The 17238-nt window shown below is 38.6% G+C and overlaps 1 protein-coding gene across 1 annotated transcript in view; it reads right to left on the bottom strand.

Moving 5' to 3' along the window:
• The window catches only part of LOC127813229 (uncharacterized), a 50683-nt gene that overhangs the window by 13220 nt on the left and 20225 nt on the right, over positions 1 to 17238 (bottom strand). Inside the window, exon 2 of the mRNA XM_052354094.1 lies at positions 11247 to 11308. Within this exon, the coding sequence (XP_052210054.1) occupies positions 11247 to 11308 (62 nt within the window). The remainder of the gene's footprint in view (positions 1 to 11246; positions 11309 to 17238) is intronic.

Raw genomic sequence — 17238 nt, 5'->3', positions numbered from 1 at the left:
GCTCATTGAAGAACTGCAACCAAGCACATCATCAGCTCCGAATACTAGCCTTGAAATTACACCAAGTAAGGACTCAGCCACCACCTCCAATATATCGCAACCTCAACCAAAACTCCTAGACTTGGACCTTCCAATTGCCATCCGAAAAGGTGTTAGAACTTGCACCAAACATCCATTAGCTTCTTATCTATCATATCACTATGTATCCCCTCAACATCAAAGTTTCCTAACATCATTGGATGCAATTGCTATTCTCAAATCAGTAGAAGAAGCTGTGAAAAATCATAATTGGAAAAAGGCCATGCTAGAAGAAATGGATGCACTAGAGAGGAACCAAACCTGGGAGTTAGTTCCTAGAACAAGGGATACAAAACCAGTGGACTACAGATGGATTTTTAATGTCAAATATAAGGCCGATGAAACTCTTGACAAGTATAAGACCCGCCTAGTGGACAAGGGTTATACTTAGTCTTATGGTATTGATTATCTAGAAACTTTTGCTCCTGTGGTCAAAATGACTACGGTGAGAATTCTCATAGCATTGACAGCTAAATTTGTATAGAAATTGCAACAATTTGATGTCAAAAATGCCTTCTTACACGGAGATTTAGAGGAAGAGGTTTTTATGGAAATCCCTCCAGGTTTTGAACATGAAGGAGATGGGAAGAATCAGGTTTGTAAACTCAAGAAAGCCCTATATGGGCTCAAACAGTCCCCTCATGCATGGTTTGGAAGATTTTCAAAGGCCATGCTTTCTATGGGATACCATCAAAGCCAAGGAGACCACACCCTAGTTATCAAACATACAGGAGAAAAGGTAACAGTTTTACTTGTCTGTGTGAATGATATTGTGGTGACGAGGAATGACACAATTGAGCAAGGCTATTTCAAATAAAACTTAGCTTGGGAATTTGAAATCAAAGATCTCAGCCAATTACAATACTTCTTAGGTATAGAAGTAGCACACTCAAAGGAAGGTATTTTTCTATCACAACGAAAATATGTCTTGGATTTGCTTGATGAAACAAGGCTATTAGGAGGAAGGACAACAGTTGATCCCAATACAAAATTACAAGCTAATAAGGGTGGTAAAGAAGTGGACAAATGGAGATTTCAACGCTTGGTAGGGCGATTAATATATCTATCACATACTAGGCTTGACATATTGTTTGTTGTTAAACTAGTCAGTCAGTTTATGCATGATCCTAATGAAGAACATATGGCAACAGTAAGGAAGATTTTATGTTATCTTAAAGCTACGCCTGGAAAAGGGATCTTATTCACTCCAGGGACAGACTTAAAGCTTCAAGGCTATATAAATGCTAATTATGGTGGTTCTCTGGTTAACCGAAGATCTACAACCGAATATTGTGTATTCCTATGAGGAAATCTGATATCCTAGAGGAGTAAAAAGCAAGGGATGGTGGCTAGATCTAGTGTTAAGGCGGAATTTAGAGCTATGGCTCTAGGTGTATACGAACTCTTATGGGTAAAGATTATCCTAGAAGATTTGAAAATTTCGATACAAAGGCCTATTGAACTCTTGGGAGATAATCAATCAACTATAAGTATAACCTATAATCTGGTGCAACATGAAAAAACCAAGCATATTGAAATTGATAGGCATTTCCTAAAGGAAAAATTGGATAGTGGTCTATTGAAAATTTCATATATTCCTTCCAACCATCAAGTAGCTGATGTTCTTACAAAAGGTTTGCCAAATAGCCAATTTGAAGCCATGATCAACAAGCTAGGTATGATTGATATCTACTCCCCAGCTTGAGGGGGAGTGTTGGAACGAGAATAAACGGTGAAGATAAAAGACGAACGAAAATCAAGATAGAGATAGGATTTTATCTTTTTACCTTTTTTTATCTATTTTGTGTTTTATCTATTTGTTGCATATTTAAATTGTTGCAATCTAGTCCTAGATATAAGGTAAGTAATCTAGTCCTAAAAGGTACGGAATGTAATCTAGTTCTAAAACTTAGGAGAATTCTTAGGAACACTCTTGTATAAATAACATGAAGGAATACCATTTCCTTTTTCCCACAATATATATTCTCTTGTATTATACATTTTGATATACACACATTATTTTTATTCACTTGGTATAAGAGTCACTAGACAAACCTGAGTGCGATTTTGTGCACCCACTTTAATGGAGGTGCACGTAACCTCCATCAATTTTGTGGGGGCCCTATCTCTCTCCTCTCCTCTGTCCTTTCTGCTCTTCCCTCTTTTTCTCTAGCAACCCTCTCACTGCCTTAAACACATTTGCCGACCGCCGCGAAGAGGGAGGATGCAGCAACAAGGCAAGGCAGTGAGGATGTAATAGCAAGGCGAGGCAACAATGGCAAGACGGAGGTGAGAGCAAGGGAAGGGGAGAGAGAGAAGCAGGGTGGGTTTCTTAGGGAGAGAAACCCCCCCCCCCCCCCCCAAAAAAAAAAAAAAGACTTTTTTACCCCCCAAACTAATGGGGGGTTAGTTCACCCTCGTTAAACGGAGGTGCACAAAATTACAGTCAACAAACCATAACCCTAGTTCCAGTCATCATCATCGCTCTCGTCGTCGCCGCTGTCGCCAGCCATTGCCACTATTGCCGATCACTCTATTAGCCATCATCGCCGCCACTGCTATCCAACGCTGGTCTCTCGTATCTCTCTGGCTTACTTGATTCCCGATGACATCTCATGCATCTACAGTCGCAACTCTCAAATCTGGTGCGTGTTTTTCTCCTCGGCCAACGACTCTCAGATCTGGTGCATTCTTCCGTTGATTTGTGTTCGGACATCGATCGACCTTAGACCACTATCGACGCCACCGCCTTACACTTCATCGATCTGTTCCACCAACTGATCGTCGGCCATCTTCTCCAATTGACAATCGTCGGCCTTCTTCCCTCATTGTCTGCCGATTGCACCTTTTACCGTTTGTAGCCGCCGTCACCATCTTCAAGTTTCTGCCATTAAAGAAGCTTTAAGCTTCTCACCCAGATCTTGCCTAGATCTGGCCCAGATTCGACCTGCTCCAGATTCGGTTAGCTAAAATAGAGGGTTGTTCTTTCTGTATCATGTCTTCATCTACAGCACACTCTTCATCCACAAGCCTCTCTACCACGTCCACAATTGTAACCATTCCCCATTTTTTAGGCACACCAGTCATTACCACGGAGAAATTGAATAAACAAAATTATTCTACTTGGTCATCAGCGATTGAAATTTGGTTTCTTAGACATGAGGATCATTTATCAAAGATCATTTCAACTATTCTCGAGGAAAATCAATCTCAAGTCTTCATGAGTGTAATGCTCTATGGACTTGGACTTGGACTCAGACTCGAGCTCGTGTATATACGAGTGACATCACTTGTATTTATGATGTCATTGGTGCATTATTCAATCTACGACAAGTTGATTTAGATATGACCACCTATTTGGGTAAGCTCCAAGCTTCTTGTACTGATTTTAACAAGTTGATGCCCCCTGATACATATATCAAGAAACAACAATCGTAGCGTAATCAAATGTTTATTGTTCTATGTCTTCGTGGGATTCGATCGGAGCTTGAATCAGTGAAGGCACAAATTCTCGGCAGTGCCTCTCTACCTCCTTTGATGGAGGTATTTTCCAGGTTACTTAGAGCCTCTTCTATTACTACTAATTGTGGCACATCTGTACCTGGAGATCACTCTGCCTTTGCTACTACCCAGATTGATTCTCATCCTAGTCATGGAAGTAATTCAGGTGGACATTGCGGTGGCAAGCATCCTCAGCCCCAATGCTCCTATTGTAATCGTCTTGGTCACACTTGGAAGACTTGTTATCGCTTACATGGTCACCCACCTCAAGCAACTAGTACTGCTAACATTGTTGTTGGCGCTTCAGAGGGTCATACATCTATCACACCTAGTGATTCCTCACCAGTGACTATCTCCGAGGGGGAGTATGCTTAGTTCCTTTAGTTCCGGGCAGCACAATAGGCCACTTCACCTGTCACATCCCTTGCTCACACCGGTAACCCTATTGCTTGCTTTACTAAGTCCACATCTTCTCTTAGTCCATGGATCTTCGACTCTGGTGCCACCAATCACATGTCTGGTAATCATTCTCTTCCATCCCATATTCAAACTTTGAAGTCTCTACCTCTTGTTACATTGGCTGATGGCTTTCACACCTCAGTCATGGGTATTGACACAGCATTACCCCTTCCTACTTTACCATTGTCATCTGTCTTAAATTTACCACAGTGTCCCTTTAATTTACTTTCTATCAATCAACTCACTCATAGTCTTAATTGCTTTATACCATTTTTGTCTGATTCTATTCTTGTTCAGGATCGAAGAACTAGACAAACAACTAGCACGACACTTGAGTCTCACGGAATCTATTATCTATCTCACCCTGCTTCATCAGTGGCGTGCACAACGACTACTTTCCCCCTATAGGTCCATTGTTGGTTAGTCTCTACCCTATCTCAAGAAGATGGTTCTCAATCTCTCTAGTATTTCTTCCTTAGAATGTGAGTCTTGTCAACTTGGGAAACATAGTCGTAATTCTTTCCTGAGTAGAGTCAATAAACATGTTAGTTCTCCTTTTTCAGTGGTCCATTCGGATGTATGGGGTTCCAGTCGTGTCAGTTCAAAATAAGGTTTTCATTATTTTGTAACCTTTATTAATGATTTTTCTCGAACTACATGGCTATATTTAATGAAAACGCATTCATAATTGTTTTCTATCTTCACTACATTTTGTGTTGAAATTAGAACTCAGTTTAATGTGCCTACTCATGTTCTCCGTAGTGATAATGCCCTTGAATATTTGTCCTCACCATTTAAATCTTATATGGCATCCAATGGGATTCCTCACCAAACTTCATGTCCTGGAACCCCACAACAAAATGGGGTAGTTGAACGAAAGAATCGTCATTTAATTGAAACCACCCGCACGCCTCTTCTTCATATGCATGTTCCACTTCAATGCTGTGATGATGTTGTCTTAACTGCATGTTACTTAATTAACCAAATGCCATCCTCTATCTTTAATGACCAAATTCCTCATTCTGTTTTTTTTCCTTGAGTTGACTTATATTCTCTTCCTCCTCATATTTTTGGGAGTACCTGAATTGTTCACCATCTTGCCCCAAGTCGTGATAAGCTATCCACTCGTTCTATAAAATGTGTTTTTCTTGATTATTCACGCCTTTAGAAGAGGTATCGTTACTACTCTCCTCAATTAGCTCTCTATTTTGTTTTAGCGTATGTTACCTTCTTTGAGTCATCTCTTTATTTTCTCCCTTTGTCTGAGTTCTATGAGTCCGTGTATATTGGCTTACCTTTGCCTGTTCCTTTTCTTGACCTTTCCTCTTCTCTTTCTCCATCGCCCTCTGCCTCTCGCCTTGATCACCCCAATCTTCAAGTCTATCAGCAGCGTCCTTGACTTGTGGCCCCATCAATAGCACCTATCGTCGCTAGTCCAAGGGAGTCGTCCACTGACTCATCCTCTGTGCCCATTGGTTCTTCCTTCTCTAGTCCGTCTCCCTCGGTTTCTGATCTTGACTACTATTGCTTTTCGTAAAGGTACTCATCATTACACCACTCTCTATCCCATTTCACATTTTGTTAGTTATAATTCTTTGTCCCCTAGATATTATGCTTTTGTTTCTTCTTTATCTTCTATTTCTCTTCCTAAATCTGTTCCAAAAGCTCTTTCCCATCCCAGTGGCGGGCTGCTATGGTTGAAGAAATGTTTGCCTTAAATTCCACTGAGATTTGGTACCTCTTCCCAAGGGTAAGTCTACTATTGATTATCATTGGATTTACACTGTTAAAAGTTGGTCCTGATGGCCAGATTGATAACCTTTAGGCTCACTTTGTTGCCAAAGGATACACTCAGGTTTTTGGCCTCAATTATGGCAATACATTTTCTCCTATTGCTAAGATCTCCCCTGTTCACCTTTTTTTGTCCCTTGCTGCTATGTTTCACTGGCCTTTCATCAACTGGACATCAAGAATGACTTCCTTCATGGCGATTTACAGGAAGAGGTGTATATGGAGCAACCTCCTAGCTTTGTTGCTCAGAGAGAGTCTGGGATGGTGTGTCACCTTCGAAAATCCTTATACGGCCTAAAACAGTCTCCTTGACTTGGTTTGGTCAATTCAGTTTAGTTTTTCTTGAGTTTGGGTTAACTCGTAGTAGAGCTGATCATTTTGTTTTCTACCACTCTCAGTTTGGCCGCCACATTCTTCTAGTGGTATATGTTGATAATATAGTACTTACAGGGAATGATGATGTTGGTATCACTGAATTGAAGGCACATCTTCGCCAATAGTTTCAAACTAAGGATTTGGGTCCCTTGAAATTTTTTTGGGTATTGAGGTAGCTCGATCAAAGCAAGGCATCTATATTTCTCAAAAAAAGTATGCCTTGGACATGCTAGAGGAGACATGGTTGCTTGATTGTAAGTCAATAGATACCCCCCTATGGATCCTGTTATGTCATTTGTACTAGATTAGGACTTTATTTGTAGACGGCTATTTTGTACTACTGCATTTATATGTTTTTCTACTTTAGGGTTAGAATGAGTATTCTTCTAGAAGGCATGTTTTTAGAAGAGTGGATGACCGAGTTAGTTGTTTGTTATTTCCAGTCATGCAGTTAGGCAGTTGTAACTCACGTCCCTATGGTCTATAAATAGGGATCGTGGGGGTAGGCAAGAAAGTAGCTTCATTCCAAGAAGTTTTCTATTTCTATCTTGTGGGTTGGGATTGATTGAGTGACTGAGAGTAAGGCTAGGGATAAGCTTTTGTAATCTCAAGAAATTAGGTTAGCTTTCAGGATATATGGGCTGAGTGAGGATTTAGGATTATCTCTGTAATCATCCTAAAGATCAAGATAGTGGATTGGGAAAGGCTACAATAGTCTGGACGTAATCCCATAATTTGGGACTAAAAAAGGATAAATCACCTGTGTTCTTTACAGTTTTTCTTATTCTCATTCATTCTCTTTTATCGTTTGTGTTTTGGGAGGTTTTGAGTGATTTCTATGAGTTATTGGGTTGAGAGAGTCTATAGGGAACGCTGTAATTTTACTCTAATAGATCCGAATATCAAATTGTTACCAGGATAGGGGAGTTTCTTTATGACCCTAGGCACTACCGTCGACTAGTTGCGAAGCTTAACTACCTCACAGTCACACGTCCTAATATTTCATTTGCTATGAGTGTGGTAAGTCAGCTTTTGGATTCATCTTGTGACAGTCACTGGGATGTAGTGATTCGTATTCTTCAGTATATTAAGGCAGCCCTAGATCGGGGTGTATTGTATCAAAATCATGGACACAGTCAGATTGTGGGATATATGGATGCTGATTGGGCATGATCGCCTAGGGACCAGCGATCCACATCTGGATATTGTGTATTTGTTGGTGGAAATTTAGTCTCTTGGAAAAGTAAGAAACAAACTGTTGTCGTCAGATCCAGTGCAGAAACTAAATATAAGGCAATGGTCGTAACATGTGAGCTAATGTGGCTAAAACAATTAATTGAGGAGTTAAGGGTTACACAGGTCAAGTTTATGCAATTGATTTGTGACAATCAGGCTGCAATGCATATTGCTTCTAATCCTATTTTTCATGAGAGAACCAAACACATTGAAATTGGTTGTCACTTTGTTAGAGAAAATGTGTTATCTGGGGATATAGTTACAACATATGTGGGTTCCAATGATCAATTGGCTGATTACTCACCAAATCACTTAAAGGTTCTCCTGTGAATTATATTTGTACCAAGCTGGGCATGCTCAATATATATGCTCTAGCTTGAGGAGGAGGAGTTAAATATGATAAGTAAGGAGTATTAGTGTAATTAACTTAAAATATTTGTATATACATATTCTCTTGTATTATACATTTTGATATACACACATTATTTTATTCACTACGATACAAAACTCTCAAATTTATGATCTAGGCATCATCTTTAAAATCAACCTTGCCACTGGCTTCAATTTTCAATAAACTTGTCATGTATTATAAAATATGTAGAAGAAGATGAAACAAGCAGGAAGAACTGTATATTGCTTGCTTGATCTATTCTCGAGTAGTATGGGATATTTATAGACAACACCTAAGTTATTTCCTATATTCTAGGAACATATTTGAATGTTTAGAAGATAAAATACAATAACAAGAATCACCTAGGTTATCTCTTATATTCTAGGAACATATTTGAATGTTTAGAAGATAAAATACAACAACAAGAATTTAAAAAACTGCTGGGATATCTTGAATTATCTTGCCTTTATCCCTTTATTTTTGGAGTTTTCTAATCTCCAAATTACCTTATCACTTTATCCTTTTATCTCCTATTTTTCAGCCAGCTGTTACTTGAATAATCCTTTGAGTAAATTGAGATATTTCCAACACTTCCCCTCAAGTTGGTGAGTGGATATTCTCCATTCCCAACTTGCATGTAATTTCTTCAAATCTACTTGTAGGAAGACCTTTTGTAAAGACATCTGCCCATTGATTATCTGAAGAGACATACGATATGGTGATGAGACCATTGTCTAATCTCTCTTGGATGAAATGTCGATCAATCTTTATAGGTTTAGTTCGATCATGTTGCACTGGGTTATGTGCTACGCTTATTGTTGAGTTGTCACTATATAACCTCATAGGTTTTGCTCTTTTTAATCCCAAATCATTAAGAATAATTCTCAATCATAATAACTCACAAGTTCCATGAGCCATACTCTTAGTTCTGTCTCAGCACTAGATCTGGATACCATGAGTTGTTTTTTACTCCTCCATGAAACAATATTTCCTCTAAGAAATGTACAATAACTTATAGTAGATCTTCTATCTGCCAAGGATCCAGCATAATCAGCATCCATATAAGCTTCCATAGTCATTTTTTCTCATTTAAACAAAATTCCTCTCCCTGGTGTGGCTTTCAAGTATTGTAAGATTTTGTGACCAATTTGCAAATTTTTTTCATTGATAACCAAATATTTGAAATATTTCTATACAATATTTCAAATATTGTAAGAAATATTACTCTAGTTAGCACTCTAATGGAACATAATGACCAAAAGATTAACTAGGAGCACACAAGAAATAAATAAATAATGCTAATTCCTATACTTACACTAGAGTAATATTTCCCAAAATATTTGGTTATCAATGAACAAATTCAAAGAAAGGATCACATAATTGGAGATTATCAATATCAAAGTTGTTCTCAAATACATCCAAAAAGGGTTTATAAAGTTGCCTAATCATACTCTAGTTAGGCCTCTAATGGAACATAATCACTAAGAGATTAACTAGGAGATATACAAAAGAAATAAATAAATAATGCTAAGTCTTATATTTATGCCTTCAGTAGTATTTCCCAAATATTTTCTTATCAATGAACAAATTCAAACAAAAGAACACTCAATCATAGACTATCAACATCAAAGGTATCAAATTACATCCAAAAAAGGTTTATAAATGTGACTAATACTTTATTTAGGACCCTAATGGAACATAACAACTAGCAGATTAACTAGGAGATGAACAAAAGAAATAAATAAATAATACCAATTCCTATATTTATGCCAATAGTAATATTCCAAAATATTTGCTTTTATGCTTTCCATAAATGTGCCATAACTCTACACTTAGATTCGACCAAAAAAAAAGCCACCATTGTCTACTTTATCTGTTTTTGCATCTATTGATTCTCTGTTATACTAGTAAAGCCATATTCAATCAGTAATAGATATAGCAAAATATTTTGTAACAAATCAATATTTCTATTGCAACTCAAAATACTTTAAGAAAATATTTCACATACAGTTCAAATTACTACAGAATAACAATTAAACACACTTCCATAAATCCTTAACGTCTCTAGGCATGTTCACAAGTTTGCAATAAGAGGCCTCATTGAAATTCATAAAAGGTTGACTTCACATGCATCCTCCTAAGTCCATGGATTAGTATGTGTTTGATCCTCGTCAAGGGGTGCTTCCATTAGATGACGATGTTTACAATAACCCACAAGAATAGGTTGTCAATTGCATGGTAACTCTATGTACATATACTTTGGACTCATTGGTACTCCTGATGGAAACATCTCAGTAAAAATTAAAAAAGATACCTCAAAACAGTACCTTCATAGAACCAGAATACAAATACTCACAGATTAAGGCTCATAAAAAAACTAGAGTACATAATAACTGGCAAGTGAAGTCCCTAAAAACAGCTCCAAAGTAACACTAATAGACAGATTTAATATAGGCCAGCCGAAGTGTAGTCACAGAGGTTGGCCAGAAAACCAGAAAGGCCACACAAAGCAATATTTTAGAGACCAGTGGGCCCCACTCAAGGATGTGTGTCTTGGGGTAGCGTTTTGTTGACCAAACTTCACTAGCAAGATCGCAAACAAGCCACTCAGTAGGGTAATTTGGTCCAAAAAATTGCTCCACATGCAACTTGGAGCAATGGAGGCCTGCGTACTATATGTAACAACCGTGTACAGAACCAATAACAAATAGTTTTGATGGATCAAATACCCTCATACCATGTAAATTTTTCGTCTAACAGGAGAATGCTGGACAACCAACTAGCATTGCCTCTGTTAGTATTTATACAAAATAATATATTTAGAAGTTATAGTTATATCCCTATAACATATACCTAAGCATACAAATAACCTCTTAGTAGCTTCAAGACAAAAGCTGGCCACCATATCCATAGAAATATGCTTTAAATGATTAAGTTGAAGAAAAGGTAAGAGTACCTCAAATTCTAAATTTCTAGGGTATGTTTGATAGTATGGAAATTCCATGGAAAATGTCCCATCCAAGGAATTAGATTCCATCTTTGTTGTTTGACACACTACATTTTTCGAATTGAATTCCATGACATAACCATTAAAGCATCATTTGGCCTCTTTTCCATGGAAAATTCCATCTAGGGGGAGGTGATTTTTGTTTTCCATGCAAGTTGGAAAATGTTTTCTTTTCCAACTAAATGCTATCAAACACACCCTAATAGCAATCTATATACGCGCCTATCATGCCACAGTTCAATACAAATGCATACTATGTTCCATTCTTATTTCACATAACCTAAACAATCTGCATTTCCAAGTAATATAGGTGCAGATATCCATGAAAAATACACACATGCAACTATTCAAATATAAGCAGACTAATGCATTAGTCACTGCAAACCTCAGCACCCATTGTTAGCATACCATGTATGTGACATGGATTTTGAGCCTTTGCACAGCAACTCTTGCATGACTGATATGGGCACCTGCGCAGTTAATTCAGCTCACCAATTAATCAAACGAATAAGGACAGCATGTGTCAAATGACACTTTTATGCACCCAATATCTACTGTCTGGTGCAGAATACTTGTATAGTAGATATATCAATAAAACATATTCTCAACAATCTGCAACAAACAATCCAATTACAGTCATTTTCATCATGACAAATTTCTCCAATTTCACTTCATGTTTTATGCAACTGAAACAAAACAGACCTACAAATCAACCCAAATATTAACCACAGAAATAACATCGAATTCCCATTTTCTACCATACAGTTGCTGGACTGGAAAACAATTATGGAAATCTACTTCAAAAACAGCCCCTGATATTCCAGTTAATCTCAAGAATCAACCCCGATTTTCCAGTTCAACCCTTGAAAAGTTTCAGCTGGTCGAGACGACTAAGTATCCCGGTCAATATGTTTACATTATATACAAAAAGTTTTATATCAATTCCTATGTGTCAGTGTCCTTGATATAGTTCCTCTCACGTCTAACATCAAATTATTAAGATTTACAACCAAATCCTCACATTATGTGCAACCATTTTCCCTAGGCATTATTTGGTAGAGTGCGCCTACATATAAGTTATTAAAGACATGTATTGCGAGAAAAAACATATGTTAGAACATGCAGAGGAGATAATGGGATTTTTCCAATTACAATGGGTTTACATCAAGGATCTGCATTAAGTCCTTACCTATTTGTCCTAGTAATGAATAAACTCACTAAACATATTCAAGCAGATGTGTCATGGTGCTTGTTATTTGTAGATGATATTGCGATGGTGGATAAGACAAAATAAGGCGTGGATACTAAGCTCAAGATGGAGGAACAGTTTAGAATCTAAAGGTTTTAAATTAAGTAAAGTAAAAACTGAATATACAAAATGTAAGTATAGTAAAAATGTAAGTGTGGATAATGTTATGGTAAAACTAGAAGATCAAGTCATACCAAGAAAAGATTAGTTCAGATATTTTGGATCTATCAAATTAGTCCAAAAGAATGGAGATGTTACCCATAGAATTAAGGCATGATGGTTAAAATGAAAAAATGCATTTGGCATTTTATGTGATGGTAAGATTTTATTACAGTTGAAAAAAAAATTATAAGACCAACCTCATTATATGGCATAAAATGTTGGAAATAAATCACCAATATGAGCAAAATATGAGTGTTATGGAGATGCAGATGCTAAGGTGGATGTGTTGTCATATAAGAAACATTAAAAAAAAGGTTATTCATGATATGATTGAAATGGCTCCTATGGAAGATAAGATGTGTAAGACACTATTAACATAGTTTCATTATGTGAGAAAAAGGACCAATAGGGACTCCTGTGAAGAGAGTAGATGGAATGAAACAAGTATTTAACAAAAGAGATAAAGGAAGACCAAGGAAAACTTGGTAAGAGACACCTCGATTTTATATAATTATATGGGCCTTACGAATATAAGGCTATAGATAGTGTTGGAGTAAAATAATAATATAAAAAATACAGCTAACCCTCTATTTACCAACTTAAACTTTTAGATGAAATGACAGTTAACTGTTTAACATGAGGGGACATGTTGAACAATTGCATATGAGTTCAAACCTCAATGCTAATGTAAAATTTAAATAGTTGCACGTGTTTGGACCAATTATACAGTAAAGTTTGGCTACACATGAGAGGTGTGTTGAGAGTGAAAATAATAATATAAAATATAAAGGTATCTGTTGTAAACCCAAGAGAAAACCTTAGGGTTTTTCTTTGTATTTCAAACACTAATGAAAGGAGAACAAAACTGGAAGCACGAAAAATAAACACAACACAATAAACAGAAACGAAAAACAGAAACCGAGACACGAGAGATTTACCGTGGTTCACCTCAAATCAAGGCTACATCCACGTTGAGCTCGAGAGAGAAGAGCTCACTGCACTATGAGATGAAAGCCCAGATTACACCCACATAAGCCCTCACAAAACCCTCGATACAAACAATAGTTCGAGAAAACAAAAATGCCAAATAATCACTTAATACAAATTAGAGGCAACCCTATCGAACCATATAAAATGAAATCAAGCTATACAAGATTTACAGGGAATGAAGAACAGAGAAACCAAACCAGAACCCCAACCCCGAAGACGAAGGCTCTTGCCCTTTCTCCTTCTTTCTCTTTCACAATTTCTTTTTGTCAATCTCGTCTCAAAGTTCCTGTATCGGCTCACATCCCGAGGGGCGGGATTAAAAGCAATGACGAAGGGCCCGGATGAACGATCATAAAGTGAGGATGAAAGGCTGGGATTCAGTCGTGCAAGCACGATTGATTATTCCCAACAGAAAATGGCAGACGAGCAGGAGATGATCGGGCAAAGGAAAGGGCGAGATCAAGCGCCAGCTGAAGGCAGCCGATGGTTGCCACGTGCAGCCATCCAGCAGCTGCCAAATGGCAGCGTGCGGTTGCTGCACGTGGCCTTCCAACCAGCTAAGTGCAACGACACCGTTTGGAGCTTCACAGCCAACAGTATCCTACTTAAACTTTTAGATAAAATGTTGGTTAACAATTCAACATGGTATTAAAGCTGACAAAAGTCTTAAGTTCAAACCGTACCGCTAACCTAATATTTAAATAATTGCACATGTTTGGACTAGTTATGCCATGAAATCTAGCCACACATGAGAGGAGTGTTGAGTGTAAAATAATAATATAAAAGTATAAGCTAAGAGAAGAATGATTTCTATTTCACCATAAATGAATAACATGACTCCTCTCTTCTTATAGAGGGAGGATACAACAAATTAGAATATTTTAATTCTAAACTATAATTAATCACTCAAAACTTTAGGCCATCAATCAAGGGATTGGAGCCATTCCCCACTAATCAAGAGATTTGTCTCCTTCCCCACAATCAAGGGATTGGAGCCAATCCCACTAATCAAGGGATTTGTCTCCTTTCCATTTCAGTACTCCCCCTCAAGCTGGCTTGAAGATATCTTCCATGGCAAGCTTGCTCACTAGATTTTCAAACTGTTCTTATGTAACCCCTTTGTGAGGACATCAGCAACTTGATCAACTGTTGGAATATAAGGCATACAAATTACCCCATTGTCAAGTTTCTCCTTGATAAAATGCTTATCCACCTCTACATATTTCGTTTTGTCATGGAGAACTGGATTGTGAGCAATGGAGATTGCAGCTTTATTGTCACAGTAACCTTTGCCGATAAGGAAATAGGAACCTTCAAGTCCTCTAGTGATCTTTTTATCCACATAACCTCACAAATCCCGTGGGCTACTAAACGGAATTCGACTTCAGCACTACTTCTGGCTACTACATTCTGTTTCTTGCTCCTCCAAGTGACAAGATTACCTCCCACGAAGGTGCAATAGCCCGAAGTAGATCTTCTATCTGTAATGTTGCCTGCCCAATCTGCATTGATATAAGCCTCTATGTGTAGGTGTCCTCATTTTTTAAAGAGCAATCCTTTTCCAAGTGTTCCCTTTAGGTACCTTAAGATCCTGTAGGCAACTTCAAAATGCTCTGAACTCGGCGAATGCATAAATTGACTTACAACACTCGCTGCAAAAGCTATATCAGGTCGGGTGTGAGATAAATAGATGAGTCTACCCACAAGCCTTTGGTATTTCTCTCTATTTACCACATCTTTGACTTCGACAGGATGAAGCTTCAAGTTGGGTTCTATGGGAGTGTCAGCTATCTTACATCCAAGCATCCCTAATAAGCAAATCCAAAACATACTTATGTTGACGAAAATTCCCTCTTTTGATCTTGCAAATTCCATCCCAAGGAAGTACTTTAGGCCCCCCAAATCCTTGATCTCGAATTCATGAGCTAGCTTTCTTTTAAGCTCTCCAATTTCTGCATTATCATCACCAGTCATTATTATATCATCCATATATACAATTAGAATAGTCGTTTTACCATCTCTAGAGTGCTTGAAGAACATTGTGTGGTCAACTTGACTCTAAATGTAACCATAGCTTTTCACCGCCTTTCCAAACCTTTCAAACTGTGTCTTGGTGACTGTTTCAAACCATATAAGGATTTTTTCAATCTGCACACCTTGTTGGCACTAAGATTCTTCTCAAATCCAAGTGGAAGATCCATGAACACTTCTTCCTCCAAATTTCCATTCAGAAAGGCATTATTTACATCAAGTTGGTGTAGAGGCCAATTAGAATTCACTGCTAGAGAAAGAAGTACTCGAATTGAGTTTATCTTTGCAACCGGAGCAAAGATCTCTTGATAGTTAATACCGTAAGTTTGGGTGAACCCCTTAGCAATAAGTCTTGCCTTGTACCTCTCTATGCTCCCATTTGCCTTACATTTTACAGTGAATACCCATTTACAATCTACAGTTCTCTTGTCTTTTGGTAGCTCCACAATCTCCCAAGTTCCGTTCTTTTCAAGAGCATTCATCTCCTCCTTTACTGCTAACTTCTAATCCGGATCACCTAAGGCATCCTAAATAGTTTTTGGAACATGTTGATAGGCAGCCCATAACATTTCCCTACCCAAGACCTAAGAAATAAGGGCATAATAGGGATATTGAAATGGGAGAAGGCAAGTGGTGCATGTGCAGCCAACAAATTCAGTTAAGGGGTAGAATGGGAAGAGGCATGTGAGGGCAACAAATTCCTTTAAATAGAGAAGCAAATAGAATAGAAGGGGGGAATTTTTTGGTGAATATAGAGGGAGAGCGTGGACCTCTCGAAAGTTCACTTTCTTTTCTTTTCTTTTCATTTTGTTAATTTTCAGCTTGTAGTTGCTTCGATTATCAGTGTTCTATCAATTTGGTATCAGAGCATGATCCATGGGGGGGCTTTGTATCAGAGAGGGTGGGCGAGCTAGAGCGGAGGTTGGAAACTTACCAGCAGCAAATAGAAGGGAGGACGGATGGTCTGCAAGCGGGAATGGACTCGCTAAAGAACGAGTTCCAAAGGATGCAAGGAATAGAGAAGAGTTTAGCAATAGTGCTGGAGCAATTTAACCTGCTGGCGAAGAAGTGGGGAGAGCAAGAGAGGGGACGAAAAGGGAAACGGGGTGAGGAGGACATACAGGCGGACTCATCCTTGGCTCTAGGAGGATCGCCAGCACAAGGCGATCGTAGCCATGAGGTCAGAACGGAGCACGAAGCTTTCAGGAGGCAAGATGGTAGAAGTCGGTGACTAGAGATGCCGATCTTCGAAGGGGGCGACCCTGATGGGTGGGTTTTCAGGGCCGAGAGATGCTTCTCGGTGAATGGGTTGACGGAGGCTGAGAAGATGGACACAGCAGCTCTCTGTTTCGATGGGCTTGCACTCGCCTAGTTTCAGTGGGAACAAAGGCGACATAGAGTCAGGAGCTGGGAAGAGTTGAAGATCCATCTACGTAGACGATTCCGGTCTTCGCAAGAGGGATCATTGGAGGAGAGGCTCGTGGCCCTCAGGCAAGATGAATCCGTGCGGGAATACCGCCACATCTTTGAGACTTTGGTGGCTCTGGTGGACGAAGCTTCAGAGGCCATACTGGAAGGCTTCTTTGTTAATGGGTTGAAGCTAGAAATTAGGGCTGAGGTTAGGGTGTTACAGCCATCGGGTCTAACGCAAATCATGGAGACAGCCCAACGATTTGAAGAGAAGATTCACATACTCCAAGCCCAAGTTGGTCCTAGACCACCTGTGAACCCTACAACAGTTCCTTGTTCTTCACCTTGAGGACAATGTGAGTTTCGTGGGGGGAGTATTGATAGGCAGCCCGTAACATTTCCCTACCCAAGACCTAAGAAATAAGGGCATAATAGGGATATTGAAATGGGAGAAGGCAAGTGGTGCATGTGCAGCCAACAAATTCAGTTAAGGGGTAGAATGGGAAGAGCAAAGAGGGAGAGGCATGTGAAGGCAACAAATTCCTTTAAATAGAGAAG

This window comes from Diospyros lotus, chromosome 11 (assembly GCF_014633365.1).
Source record: "Diospyros lotus cultivar Yz01 chromosome 11, ASM1463336v1, whole genome shotgun sequence".
Taxonomy (NCBI): Eukaryota; Viridiplantae; Streptophyta; class Magnoliopsida; order Ericales; family Ebenaceae; genus Diospyros; species Diospyros lotus.
Note: the sequence above shows the minus strand (reverse complement) of the source record. Positions and strands in the feature narration are given on the sequence as shown.